A 14612-nucleotide genomic window follows, 5' to 3' on the forward strand; every position below is an offset into this window, starting at 1 on the left:
CCTTTACAATTGAGCCTTTGAGAGCACAACAGCATACGACAAGGTGATTTACTATAAAGTGTACACCGTACGGACGACGCCTCGTGTGTGACTACAATGGAGTACCATATGTCTTACAACAGCGATCTAAACCTGGAAAACAGAAGCCTCAGGGCGTTCTAACTTCTTCAATGTTGGAATGATCCTGTCTTAATAGGACGGGGAATTCTATCATAAATCGAAGAGCCATATTGAACGACCCAAAAAAGAAAAAGGTTCCTCGAATAAGTCAGATTTGCGTTCGACTCGCAAACAAGGTCCTTCAACATCAGTAGTCGGTACGTTGGTGGTTTCTCTCATCTCACTTAGCCAGAGTACCACTGCCAGTACACTACCCGCACGTGGAAGGGCCGAGGAATTGCCGAAGAACGAGTTAGAACTTAGTAGTAGCAGTACGCGTGGGCTTGTGCTTCTCCTACCTCAATCTCTCATGCTCAGAATGTCTGCTCGCTGTTCTAGCCAGACCACTTCCCCAAAAATCCCATTGAGCAGGACGGACAGGCAGCTCGGGGTGAGTACGAGGTACTTCAACTGCTAGTTTCTCCTCCAATCTCCAGTCACGCTCTGTGTTTGCTGGCAAGTCCCCATCAACAGTGGAGCGACAAGGCCCGGAGTGGGCACCGCCAACGCTATGCGGCTCTGTGGGTCGGCGCTTCCGGGGAGCCTCCGACGGGGGAGTCGCTTGGAAGAGGAGTCCCTTGATGGATTGGGATTGGGGCAGTCTTTTTTTTTTGGCTTTTTGATGGAGAATGTTTAAGCGGTTCATGACTCTGGTGAATGAATGAATCGGAGAGGGACCGTTTTCCGTGTCGGGATTTTGGGGGTTTGAAGCTTCGAGTTACCTGCAGTAGCTATCCAGGGCTCGGCTATCATAGAAGGTGTGCCTGCCGTGCCATGATTGAGAGGGGTCAGTTAGGTACTGACCTACGGAACGAATGTATTTAATTGACCTTCAGAGAGGGCCTTGGTGAGTTGGGAAAATGATCCAGCATTTGAAGTGTCAGTGCGAAAGATTGCGTACAGTGTGAGTTACGACGATTTGTACATATAATGCTATTGCACTGGTGGTAAAGGTGAAGATGATAATGTCGATTCGCTTGAAAGCCAAGCAAGACCCCAATAACGAAGGGGGTATATACGACATGAACGAGAGAATAGGGTCAACTCGGCTGGGAGACCCTTGGATGATCGTGACAATTGAGCCACGCCAAAGGAGATTCTCTGCTAAACAGGACAGAAAGGGGGGAAAAAACCCCCCCCAAACCAAACCAAGAAAAAGTGCTTCCACTAAACAGTGAGCACCAGAAAAAATTCTTCAAGCATATCAAATAATCGTACCACACCAAAGGAAATCTATTTGCCCGCAGAATGGCACACATGGCAGAAACCAAGTACGGACCAAGGGAGATTCCAAATAGATCACGAGTAGAAACACAGCGGACAAGGGCTTGTTGATTCGGCGGATCAGTGCCCATCTGAATCCGCCTAAACATCTTTCCTTTCGGGGCATTGGTGAATTTATCCACTTGCCTCGAAACGGTGGAGCCGCTTGCTTCAGAGCGGAGCCTCTCCCCCCGAGAATGACGGTCCGCGGTCGCGCTCTCGCACACAGTCTGGATGTGTAAACTGCAAGGTGGGCAACCGATCACAGTTGCGAGACTCGAAAAATGGTCAGGGTCTGGAAAGTGCTCCTCCCCGGGATGATTCTAATGATCGAATCCCCCGTTATGACATTACAGACCTGTCGGACTCGGAGGACCCTCGTGGACCATGGCTGGACGGAAGATCCGTGGAAAGAGTGGACAAGCCAAGCCAAGCTTGGCGCAAATGAGGAAAGAGATCGTCCGGCGCGTTCTTCGTTTTGCCTTTTGAGGCGCGCACGGAGCGAATCAAGACTGGCTCTAAACCCTCTTCGCTCTTTGCTCTTTGCTCGTCATCCGTTGACATTCTGCTTTGGGTTGCAGGACAAAAATCAAGACGGACAGCGGATTGTCGTGCCCTCCGTCGGGCTTCTTGGGGGACACGGTTCTTTTCAAAATCACTCAAAAACACCAAATGGTCTTCACAAAAAGGTCTTCTCGTATTCTTTTGGGATACAAATCCCGGCTAGTGGTCATGATGCAAAGCTGTGCTGTTGAACAGGAGAGAAATAAAAAGAAAGTCGTTGAATTCGTATAAAGACGAACAGATCGTCCGCGGGAAGCGTCAAAGCGCGGGTATATTTCATTTCCCAAGCACAGAGAGAGAGAGAGAGAGAGAGAGAGAGAGAGAGAGAGAGAGAGAAAGAGAGCAGGAAAGGCAACAGATTCGAAAGAACAAAAAGAGCCTTTGCTCACATGTCCCATTGCTTCCAGCTTATGGGCTGAAATTGGGTCAATGACTGTACTTGCTCATCGTAGAGGCAATCGGTCCCAGACCAGGAGGGAGAAGGGTAGTGACATTGCGCAGGGTGCTGGATCAGGCTCTCCTCCATCGACATGGCTACCATGTGGGATGGGGGCATTCCCGCATCGGGATTGTCCCACCGGAGAGGAGTGGGCATTTGTTGAGGGGACGAGGTCACGTCGGCGTTCAGGATGGTTTTCGGGTATTGATCCAGCAGAGAGCTGCCAAGCGAGGAGATTGATGAGATGGAGCCCGGTTGGGAAGGCATCGTTGTAAAGGCCACATCGGAGAGTGGAGAGGGGCAGGTCTCTGGAGGGGAGGAGTAAAATGGGCTGTCGTCCACGGACTCGGGCAGGTTTTGGAACAGGTTGGTCGTGGGGCGAGGCTGCAGCGGCAAGTCAATGCCATTCCACATCAATGAGCAGCCGTTGGCGAGGTCTGGGTGAATCCCCGGTGCCACGATGGTGCCAATCGACATCGCATGCGACTGTGGCGGGGTTCCGGTGAGCATCTGGGGGCTGTCCATGGACACGCAGCGTGAGACTGAGGCGGAATCGTCGAGCAGCGCGGATGAAGCTGGTGGTGTCCAGTGGCGTTGCTCCGACTGAGCTTCCAATTTACTGTGGTGCACGGAAAGGGCCAAGTTAGGGTTCTGGTCTGTGAGAGTCATATGGGAGGGTACGGAAGCCGATGCGCAACGATGTTCCGAAGATGGAGGTTCTCAACTCACTGTCTCTCCATGTGTCGCGTTAACAGGTCTGACCGGTGGAAAGCCTTTTTGCAACCTGGATATGTACACCGGTGTGAGGCCTCTGGGTTGTGGTTCACCTCATGTCGCCTGCGGTGCTCTGCCCGGGTGAAGACCTACAGGTTGGCGAATGGAACGTCAGTGTCGGCTTGCACATACAGACGATCATCTCAGTCCTTCCGAAGGAGGCGCATACCTTGTCACATCCAGGATATTCGCAAGCGTGTACCCGCTTTCCCTTCTTTGCCTTGCTGATACGGTGGGTGGTAGGGGTATAGGTAATGGGTAAGGGGAGCTCGGATTGTGACTGCGGACTGCGGCGCATGGTGCCTCGGCGACCAGCCATGGCGGATGTGGAGGACGAGACGAGATGAGGTTCAGGTGAAGATGATGCAGATGTAGCAGGCGTGGTCAACCTGACAGTGGCATAAGAGTATGACTCTGAGATAATGCGGGAGTGGCTCTTTCGCGCGGGCTGAGATGATCGAGTCATGTTGAAGTATACTGGCGGAGATACTGCGGAGGTGATGAACGGGAAGGACGAGGAGGTATATATGTATGTATGTGCAGATGAGTGGAGAGCGTCAATCGAGGAACCGAGCGCAATGCAAAAATTGGAAATATTCAGAGAAGGAATCTAGAATGGGGTTGGCGGTCGAGATGAAACTGATGAAGAATGCGCAGAAATGCGGAGGAGACTGGATTGATATAGAAGCAGCACGTTGATAGCACCGGCGGGGGCTATTGTTACAGATTCCCGTGTGGATGGCTAGCTTTCCCAAACCGGGAAGCTTAAGAAATGGGAAATGACGAAAATTGTCCGCGTTCGAATGAGTCGAAAGATGAGGTAGGGGACTGAAAATGCGATTATTGAGATTTACTGTCGAGTGAACAAGAAAACGGAGGGGGAACCAGAATCGAATCGAGATTGAGGGCTAAGTCCATCAGAGCCTCCAACAAGAGCGTGGAGACGGGTCAACGGGAGTATGTGAAAAAGGCGCCTGGGCTTTAAAAAAAAAAAAAAAAACCCCCCCCAAAATTCGAAATTGGAAAAAAAAAATCAGGTAATAATATCGAGGGAGCGGAAATGATCCCATCTCACGGATCGAACGTCGTGGGTAAGAGTGGTACTGTCTACCTCGTACTCTTCTGGAGCTGGGTCGCTGATGGTGGGCCAGTATTCCCTCGTGCATCAGTCTAGTGTACTTTCAGGCAATATCCCCAGTCAGTGAACAGTTTCCTCCTGTGCTAGACGGACAGAGTCACTTGGGTAAATTCCCCCGGGTTCCAAAAATAATACCCATAATTATCCTGCTAACCTTAGATCAGAGAGAACCAAGCACGGGCGTGGAGGCGGTGATCGCTCGGGATGATCAGGCGTGAGCCCATCCTATTATTATCGAGACGAATAAACTGTCCAGCAAAGGAAACATGAAACAGACAAGATCATCACTGAGAATGCTAATCTTCCTCTTGACAGATGGGACTGTCGTATGTGTACCTTGATTTGGCCCCGATATAGTCATCATTACTCGTTCTGGTCGACCGTTGGTGTTCTTCAGGGGGGACGGTTGTTTTTTCTGCATTTAATGTTTCTTTTCTTTTCTTTTTTGGGCTTCTTCTTCTTCTGCTTCTTCTTCTTCTTCTTCTTTTTACCCTCGATTGAATTTATTTCTTCCCATTTGATCCTTTTCTTTTAGCTTCACAGAAGTGAACCTCAATTTGACCATCGAACCACTCAGCATTTCACCACGTTGTTGGATGAGGATGAAAAGCAGCCACCACGACCATCCTTACTCAAGCGGGTTAGCTGTGCGAGCGGACCACTCAGGTCGACGGCGGAACGGAAGGTTCACTGCAAGGCCTGTCGGTGGTAGACGTTGCGGCTGAGGCGTGCCAACAGCGCTGCCGCAGACAAGAATCCTGTGTAACGCCCAGCCAGCATATCGGGCGCGCACTATAGTGGTGGGAATCGATGGCGCCCAGGTTGGAGGCGCAAAGCACACGGTGTAGAGAGATATGGGTACTCGAGACACACTGTTGAGACTCGTAGATACCGAGCTCACGGTACTCTGGAGGGACTGTACCAGTGTACAAGGTACGACTGTACACACATGACGGAGCGAACTTGGGGGAAAATTCATGATTGTCGATCATCTTGGACCTATGGCCTCATCGGGTATGTCGAAGGGGCAGCCATGCCGTCAATCTATGACTGGTGTGCTGGCCGATTGATTGACGTGCACTAAATCCATTCTGGAGGACGGTGTGCGAGAGGAGCTCCCAGGAGCCCCCGGGAGAGAAGATGAACTCTCTTCACCCTTTACTACTGTACTAGTCTCTAGTCCTAATACATACTACGGTACTCCTTGAGTCCTTGCAGTTCCCGGAATGGTCGTTGGTCTGCTGCAGACTGTAACCCTCCGAACGCCTCACCTTTGGCGAGAGCCCACGGGCAATGGGACTAAATCCTTAGTGGTATTTTTGTGCTGGTGTTGGTTGAGATCGAGCTCTGAGTGGTTCAAAACCAACGCAAACTTCGCTACCGATGCGCCGGAAATGAGGACACTAGGAGGAATTCTTCTGGAAATAGAATGACAATCGGGGAGGGGGGGGGACATCGACCTGGGTAAGATGAGCCCTGTGTCCCTGTCAAAGATTTGGGTGTGACGATTGTCTTGACTCGAGAATATGATTCCCAATCTGCGGGTGTGGGATGCTGAAGAATGGGGCAGGATGAGGCTCCCTGAGGGAGGGACGGTGTGCGAGTCAGGCTGTGGAGAAGACAGTCGGCTCAGCCGCGAGGCGCGACGGGAACACCGTACGGTACAATACAAGAAAGCTACATCACATACTCATTTTTACTTTCTGACTACAGTACGAGCCTAGTGAGTACTTGACCATTCGCTGCAATCAGTGTCATCTGTGAGGTACCTCCTTGGGTCCCTCGACGCCGGGCCCTGAACCCCTTCCAAAACCCGAGCGCCGCTCCAACTATGATGCGATCATCTCCAGAGGAAGGTCTCGGTCGCAGAACTGAATGATTTCACATCTTTTGAAAGAGTTACGCAGTAGGTCACTGATTGTCCCATCCTCCAGATTCTATATATCACAGGTCCTGAAGCCCTGATGATATTCCGCTCTCTCTGCTCAAACACAGGTCATCAGTTGGGTCACTTCGGGAAAAGCTCTCGACCGCGACCATGATTCATGAGAGTTCTTGTCCCGTGGTACCCAACGGGACTGCCCCACGATGCTAGTATGATGTGGTGGGGCCACAAGTTATGATGATTCAATCGGGACGGCAATACAGTACAGGTGCACTAGTGTACCGACACATTCACATTATGCAAAGAAGGTTAGCAGTTGTACTCGCCTACTGACTACCGTAAATGGCTTAGTCCATAATCATAGCTATGGGGCTCTCCACAGACTCTGTTATGGACCTCCCAAGACAGGTAAACGCAGGATTCAACGCCAAGTCGTGATCGTGTGGCCGAAGGAGACCCGATCAATCATTGGCCACTGAGGACCAGGATTATGACCATGTGCCACGGCACATTCTGCAGTCGGCCAAGGCCAGGGATTTGAATTGCATTCCGGCTTTTGAAGGATAACGTACGAGATGTTGGTAACGAATTCCTGGGACACGGGCCACGATGGATAGATAGGTAGGTGAAGGTATGGTCGTAATAGTCTGGAATGTTTGAAAACATAATGGCAACTTGGTCAAGTAGTGCACAAGTGCGTACTAGTCTCGTCTGAATTCGATTGATTGCGCTCATGAGCTCAGATGATAGGAAGCACCCTGTCATCTGCATGTTTGAGTGCTCAGGTTTGATGTCATGTCCCTGAGGCTCAGACTATCATTTGGCTGCGCGTCAGACGGCTACCAGAAAAAGAACAAGCAATAAGCAATGATTAACGATCTCTTCTCGGCCTTCCCGCACGTTATGGTGTGACACAGTGGAGTTTGTTCAGGCCCTGTATCTTCACCTGAGGTCCAAGACGGGCAAGACCAGGTCTGGTACTTCTGTGACTGCTATCACTGAGGTTTTGGCCGAAGTCTTTGGTGTTATTTTTACTGTTCACCGTACAAGTTCTGTGAATGATGTCAAATCTCTTCCACCAGGTCAATCTTATCTTCCCCACTGCGGGATCAGAGAGAATGACAAATATAGTCAAAAGTCAAAATAGCCACATGCTCGGCGATGGGCCAGATAGAACGGCAATACAACCCCGATCACATGGTGTCCCTCAGAGAACAGCGAGCACGAGGTATCGTACACAAGGCTGATTTCCGGAGTCCGACCGTGATTGACTTTCACGCGGACCATCGCGCAAAACCAAGAATCAGCCCGGTGGGTCTTCCGACAGTGTGCCTTGGGAGGGGCAAAAGAGGTCTGACATGAGAGTTATGATGGTTTGGTACTTCATGCATGCTGACACTCTGACAAAAATTGGGGTGAGAACTGAAAAGAGGAGTGTGCTGTTCCGATACCCCAAACTGTACAGCGTCACTTACGGGGTGTGGACATACGCTGCGCTGCACGCCAAATCACCGATCAAGGGATCGCTTGCCTCGTGTGTTTCAGAGTCGCCGATCCCCATCCTCCGTAGGGTTGCGGACGATCAGACCGTGGCGTACAGTAACCTTCTTCACCTTCAATCACCACCACATCCCTCGAGATCCCTGACATGAGCGATGCCTGAAGCGGAAGTAGGTTATCACTAATTCTCCCGTGTTACCATGCCTTGTATATACGGGGGAGGGTGGAATGGTGACGGATGCGTGACTTCCAATCTTCGGCGGGAGGATTGGGGGCTTTCTGTGCTTTTGGTGATGAAGATAGAACGAATGTGGGCTGGTCGGAGGACGGCCCCAGAGACCGTAGATCTTGAGGCTTCAGAGACACTGGATAGGGCTGATGGAGGGATCAGACAAGATTGGAGGTGAATGTAGTATGTAATAATGTATAGTGTCGTTTGGAACATGTGATAATCATATTATTCGGCGTATTAGCGACTATTGCCTCATACGATGTCATATCTTAGTTTGACCGAATCTATTTGCCCTTTTTACCGGAACTGGAACATTCCTGGAATGTAGACCATTTGAGCACTGCATAGTATGCAGTGTATACTGTACCACCTTCTCTGCTCTCTGGTTTGTACTGTCGCATAAGAATGCTTCTCTCCCCATACCCATAATCTGCCAAGTTTGATTTCGTGCCCGTTTCCACTGCTAAGCAAGATCATGTGCCCTGAAATAACCAGTAGAGTTGCCTTTTGCCTCATGTGTGGCGAGCGTGCAAAATGGAGCCAGGCTGGGGGACTCGTTTGTGCAGGAATCATCACTCGTCGTGGCGTACCCTGCAAGATCTGAAACGTAGCTTCGAAGATCACCATGCAGATTAAAGAGGTGACAAGAGCCTGTGAGAAGCAAGGGTGATCGATATCTGGCGGTCTGAGCCGAAGACAGGAATGGGTGATCCATTCCACCAGCGAACCCTACGGCTCGGCATTTTGGCCCCAAGAAACGTGGGCTTAGGTTCCTCCCAGGGTAAGGTTGGGGCCGAGAAAAGCAGAATGAGACTATTACTCGATTGAGACAGATTAGACGAGTTGGGTCTGCAAGATCCATGATCATCATATCTCGCCACTCCACTATGGTTGGAACATCATGCTATTTTGGCCTAGATGACCTAGATGACCTAGATGACCTAGATGACCTAGATGACCTAGATGACCTAGATGACCTAGATGACCTAGATGACCTAGATGACCTAGATGACCTAGATGACCTGGATGCCGTTGGAATTTCTTCGTCAGCATCTTGACTGGATAGAGTGATCGACGTCCACAGTGTATGTACCTAGCATCTCTGGATTGTGTAGATGGAGAGGCTTTGTTTTGAAGATTGAATGGAAGCGAGCTATTACAATATAAACCTGCTATCTTTTCAGTTCATAACATGGGATTCGTACATGTAGTAGTATCATGGGCACTTTTCAGGTTCATGACCAAATGGTACTATATCGCCTGTGGCCAAGGTATGACCACGATTTTCAACCTTAACGTAGGTCCATGCTGCTTAGTAGGAGTCTTGGAGAACTATAAACAGCAATTAATGCACGGCAATTGGTATATAGGAAGATGGTGCGTTTCAGATTTCGACAAGCATATGGATCATCAGCCCATCGATACATGGCCCAGTGTCGGGAACGCTCCTTTTGACCGTGGTACAAACCAACCTTTTCTGGGCTCTCCACCGTGGCTTGATTCCGTCATCCTCTCGTGAAAACGTGGCAATCCTCCACGGATACTGTATGGAGCGTGAGATTGGGCGAACCTCCTGGTGGTGGATCGCTGTTGACATAGTTATGTAAAAATAGTGAGCTAAACACGCCTGCTTATACTTGTGATTCATCACTAGCATGGCTCTTCGCTCCCCGGTCCTCACCTTTTGCATGGAGTGGCACAACCCAACCGGCGCACGGATTCATCCACTTTAATAGGAGGCTCCGCTCCGCTATGATCGTAGTCTAATTTTGCTAAACTTTGCACTAGCCTGTTCAGGAAATTATTGACAATTAACCAGCTTCTCAGCCGGTCCTGCATGGCACTATCATCCTAGTTAGGATGTGCAAGAAGAGGTAAGCGAGGCTTGACTGCATCACTGGGTTCAGTGGGTTGTGAGAGTCTGCTGTCGACTGCTGGCTGCTGCACCCAGAACTCTATCACTGGGCTTAGCAGACGATCGCCAGAATAGCGATGAACCTTCCCTCCGTGGAGATCATGGGTCTGGGGATAGATGGCTACATCACTTGGACGGAGGTCATGCCCATGTCATTTTGCGACTATTGGTGCTACCCTCCTAGCCCGAAAGTGGAAGCACAACGAGGCACCTGGGTGTATGTCGTCGATGTACTGGTCTATTGTACTGCCTCGCAATATCCAGAAGAAACAGCCATGTGTGACTATGCTGCGACGGAACGTCACTGCTTTCAGTCCGGTAAATGGCGGACATTTCGGACTTTCTGCCGGTGTTTACATTGACCAGGTATACATTGTCATGTGACTTTTACACCCTACGCCATGTGGGATGTTTCCGGTGAAGAGAAGGCTTCAGGTCACACATGAGATGAAAGCTGTTGCGCGGACTTTTTGACACCAACAGCAATTGCACGCACGGTAAGTCTGTCAGTCATGGGTCGAAAGCTAGTCAATGGTATTATATCCTACAACCGGTTTGCATCACGACAACCTACGCTCTCTATTATTATTAGCAGCACTGGACCTGCTCGACAGAGTCGACACGGCCCATGTACGATCCATGGAAGTTGAAACCATGTTTGAAAAGGAAGGTCCTCTGACTACATCAATATTGATGCTATGTGTGTGGACTTTGGAGTCTTCTGACAGCTCCTCAGTGCGACTCGGTGGAGGAGTCCGTTTTGGGTGGGGCCACTGCTGATGCTAAATTTAACTCAGGTCTGCTCCATTGCGGGAACACGTTAACGGGGCCAATTCTTCACGGACCAAGGGCAGTACACCACCTATACTACTATAGTACCTAGTAGGTACTACCTACTAATACTAGTAGTCTAACTAGTACTGATCTGAGTACTGAGAGACATGGTGACATGGACAGCTCAAGCTCAGAGGCTCAAAACATGAAACAGTGGTCAAATTGAGCTAAATCGGGTGGCGAACCTTTACTACCTCTGTCGGCCACCAGAGTGCTATCTGACATGATAGACTTTCCAGTCTCCGCAATTTTACGCTTATACCTTGTTTGCCCATTCACTGCGCTGCCACTGATGGTCGCAGTTGACAACATGAGGAATGTGGGATATTTTGGAATATGGCGGGCGCAAATCGAGGCTATTTGGTGTCTCACCATTATCCACAATACTGAGCTTCTCTACGAATCGACGAATACCCTCGTTCGTCTCATGGTGACAGGCTTGAAGACCGAAGAATAAAGTTCGAAGGGATTGCACATCTCATGGACGGTATTGCATAGGCTTGGACTACTCTTAAAATAGGACAGTGATAGCCCGTTGCACATTTCCGCCGCCTGTCGGCCTTGGCCTTCCGACAACACTCGGTGTGCAGACGTGGCTGCGATTGCAAGCCAATGAACCGAGTCCGGAGGAATCTCGGTGTTGGGAAACTGCATGCATGCAACATGTGCAATTGCAGTGACCAGACCAGTGAACATTCAACAGCATGTCTTTGTCTAATCTCGTTCATCCCCGCGCATATAATATAGTCAGCAAATGTCGCTTGAGGCATTTGTCTTTGAAATAACACCCTTGCAATTTGCAGCTATTGCTAAGTTCACAAGGTTGTGGTTCTACCCTGATAACCCATTAAGCGACGCGTGCAGCCGTGGGAGACAGGCCGGCGGCCAGATATGTTGGATTAAAGAGCACTTGATCATGCCTCATACGCCTGTGACTTTTGTTCATCGCCGGTGCGTCCTTGTATGCGTTCTATGAAGACCGTTGCTTGCAGCTAGAAAAGACTTGAGGCACCACTGCTCCTCCTTCGGCACATCTTCGCAATTCAAGAGGTAGGCAGAGATATAATGTATCTTTTTCAATATCTCGGCCGTAACGGTTTCTCATCTATAGAGAATAGCACCTTTCTCAGCCTTACAGCTTAAACTGCCTCATACCCGCGACAGAGCGGGAAGGACCATTGACTGGCGGCTGGCCCTTTTTCTGCCTCCCGTCCGTTGACCCGATCTTCCTTGTCAGCCCATGTTTTAAATGAACCAAATCCCTTAATTAGCTTGCATTTATGACGTGAATCTTCCAGAGTCCAAGCCGAGCCACTGCCAGTAGCCTCGTACTGCCAGGCTAGCATACTAGCAATAGCGAGTCATTCAGTGGGAGTTCCCCGGGGGAGCGAGGCCCTGACTAACTTCCGTCATTAATGCTTAAGCAGTTCCCAGCTACACTTTGAGCACATTCCTGAATTGGTTAGACTAGCCAGGATAAAACCTTCGCCCCACGCTTCTGCTCCATCAACGTGCATATTACAGAGTTACCTGGTGAAGCTCGAGAATTCCGTCAGCATTTCAGGGCCAGTCAGAACGCACTTCTTGCGCCTCGTTATTTCCTATCGGTTTGTGAGGTTGGATTGTCCAAGGGGGCGCTATATCCCTCCCATCCTGGCTGGGGCTGCTTATGGGTAAATTTCCCGATATTTTGACTCGGTCAGTGACAGGTAGTGGACTGTAACTACAGCGTACACTCAAACGAGTCAACAGTCAACAGTCAACAGTCAACAGTCAACACTGTACATTTTTTGGTTGGTGGCCAGTTGACCTGAAGGTTGTTTGAATGCGCTGTTAGGTTTCTATCCCATGTCAAGTGAGAGAGAGCGGACTTATACGGGGAAAGCCGAGGGCGATTAGGCAGTCTCCGGTGATTCTCTGTGATGTTGAAGCGGGATGCCATCCTTGTGACCTTATGTCGGTTGGTCTTCGATGGGCGTTGATTCGCATCGGATCTGCGCCAACAATGACAATGCTTCGCCTGTGTTCAAGTCGTCCACTTCACAGTATAGCGAGAGATCTGCGTAAGACTCCCCCTCCCCCCAAGGTACGCCAATCAGTTTCCGACGATCGGTTCACTCCCGTGACTGCGCAAAGCACCCATGGAAAGATGAAGACCCAGAGCCCTAGACAAAAGGCCGAAAAAAGGTTATTGATGATGATATATGATGAGCTTGACAGGTGAGATGACCACTTGGCTATGAGATGGACAGGGGGGTCTCAGAGATCAATGGCCCCGAAGAGACGGCAATGATCGTCCCTGATGATGGCATGGATTCGTGCACATGGCGCCCATGCAACCTAGACTCACTCCGAATGGGCGAGAGCGTGCGACTGGAGGTTCTTCCGGGGGTGGTTCGTTCATGCAGCTTACTCGGCACCCCTCATCTTCGTTCTATCAGATGTCAGACATTCAAGCCCATACGTCACTCGTCTTTTTTGACTAGAACGGGCCGTTCTGGATCTATGAGAGGGGAGGGGGAAACAGTGAACGGAATGAAATATGTCCATCGAGGCTATGCTGACGGACCAAAGCTAACCCCGATTTTGATGCAACCGCTAATCAATCTTCATCAGGTTGCCGGATATCCGATGCGTGCTTGACAAGAACGTATAGAGATGAGCATGGAGTCTGTGAATCAGGGGAGACAACGAATGAGAGCCCAGGGATCGATCGTGCCAGAGCAACTTCAGTGCTGGAGCTCAGCTGATGGCGTAATGACTTCAGAGCGTGAAATTCGAGCATCCTTCAAAGTTCCGGGACATAGTCGCCACTCGTCGCTCTCAGTTCGCCAAGCTGATGAGCATTATTCCAGGAGTCTCAGGTGAGATTTTGCAGAAACTGTAGATTTAGGACGCGGTCAGCATTGAGGCGTCACGATCTGAAGACACTGGTGCAGCCAACGAGAGCACGATCTGTCCTGCAATGACTCCGATTCACCTCTCGCGTACCTAAATGGTCAATTTAGGGCGACTCCGCCGCCAAGGTCTCACGAGCGAAGAACAAGCACTTGTGTGAGAAGAGCTTTGTAGAAGCTTGTCAATGACTGCAAGTTTGATAATTGTCCGGGTTTCTTTCTCCTTCTCTTCTGAGAAGACCCGCGCTTTGACAAGGTTGTTGAACGACCGAAGCGTTATTTCTCCGGTTCTCATTCTGTAACTTCTTCCTTGTCTAAATCAAACGAATAACATTATCTGCATTTCTTGCACGCCGCGAGCCGTTTCGTTCGCGGGGTATCTTGAGGATTTAGTCTGACAGGCCACCAATCAGGGTGTTAGACATTTATTTCTAGACAAATAAACCGATATTGTTCGCCAAAGTACCGATAGACTGATCATGAATATCGATTTATCCACCGTATGGTCTTCCCTCCGAAGACAAACTAAATGACGTGACTCGGCCAGAAGAGGATTAAATTCGGTCTCTTTTAATTCTCACTCCATATTCTCAACATGAATGAAAAACCCTATTTTGATGATTTGATTGCATTGATGGATGCTGATCATTCAGTTAATTGCTGGAGACTCCCTAAGACGTGAGACGTGTGCGAACAACCACATGGACCAGGATCATTCTCCCAACAACTCTGATTCTCACATCCCCTGGGACTATAGCTTCATTAGCGGCGAAGGTCATGTACATGAAACAGTATCGCCGCTGCTCAAGTAGTGCGTGTCGATATCTTAGGATGAACATCGATACGCGACGGCAAAATCACCTAGGCGTCTTGCATCGATAGTAATCTCCGCTCTTAGATGCCCCGTCACTCTCAATGTGTGTAGTGTGTACAATACTCCCCAACTCTTTCCACAGGCCGTCAGTAGGACGGTGGGTCGTGCCTAACAGGAGTAACCAGTGAGATACAGTCG

At 49.8% G+C, this 14612-nt stretch overlaps 1 protein-coding gene across 1 annotated transcript; it reads right to left on the reverse strand.

Annotated features, from left to right (window-relative positions):
- Positions 1-2371: 2371 nt before the first annotated feature.
- On the reverse strand, positions 2372-3665 carry N7539_006312 (uncharacterized protein; the record flags this gene model as incomplete). The annotated part of the gene is made up of 3 exons (XM_056935914.1): positions 2372-3044; positions 3155-3288; positions 3369-3665. The coding sequence occupies 3 exons, from the start codon at positions 3663-3665 to the stop codon at positions 2372-2374; spliced, it is 1104 nt and encodes a 367-aa protein (XP_056788838.1).
- Between the last annotated feature and the right edge of the window lie 10947 nt (positions 3666-14612).

This window comes from Penicillium diatomitis (genome assembly GCF_028827545.1).
Source record: "Penicillium diatomitis strain IBT 30728 chromosome Unknown utg000008l_segment0_segment0, whole genome shotgun sequence".
Classification (NCBI taxonomy): Eukaryota; Fungi; Ascomycota; class Eurotiomycetes; order Eurotiales; family Aspergillaceae; genus Penicillium; species Penicillium diatomitis.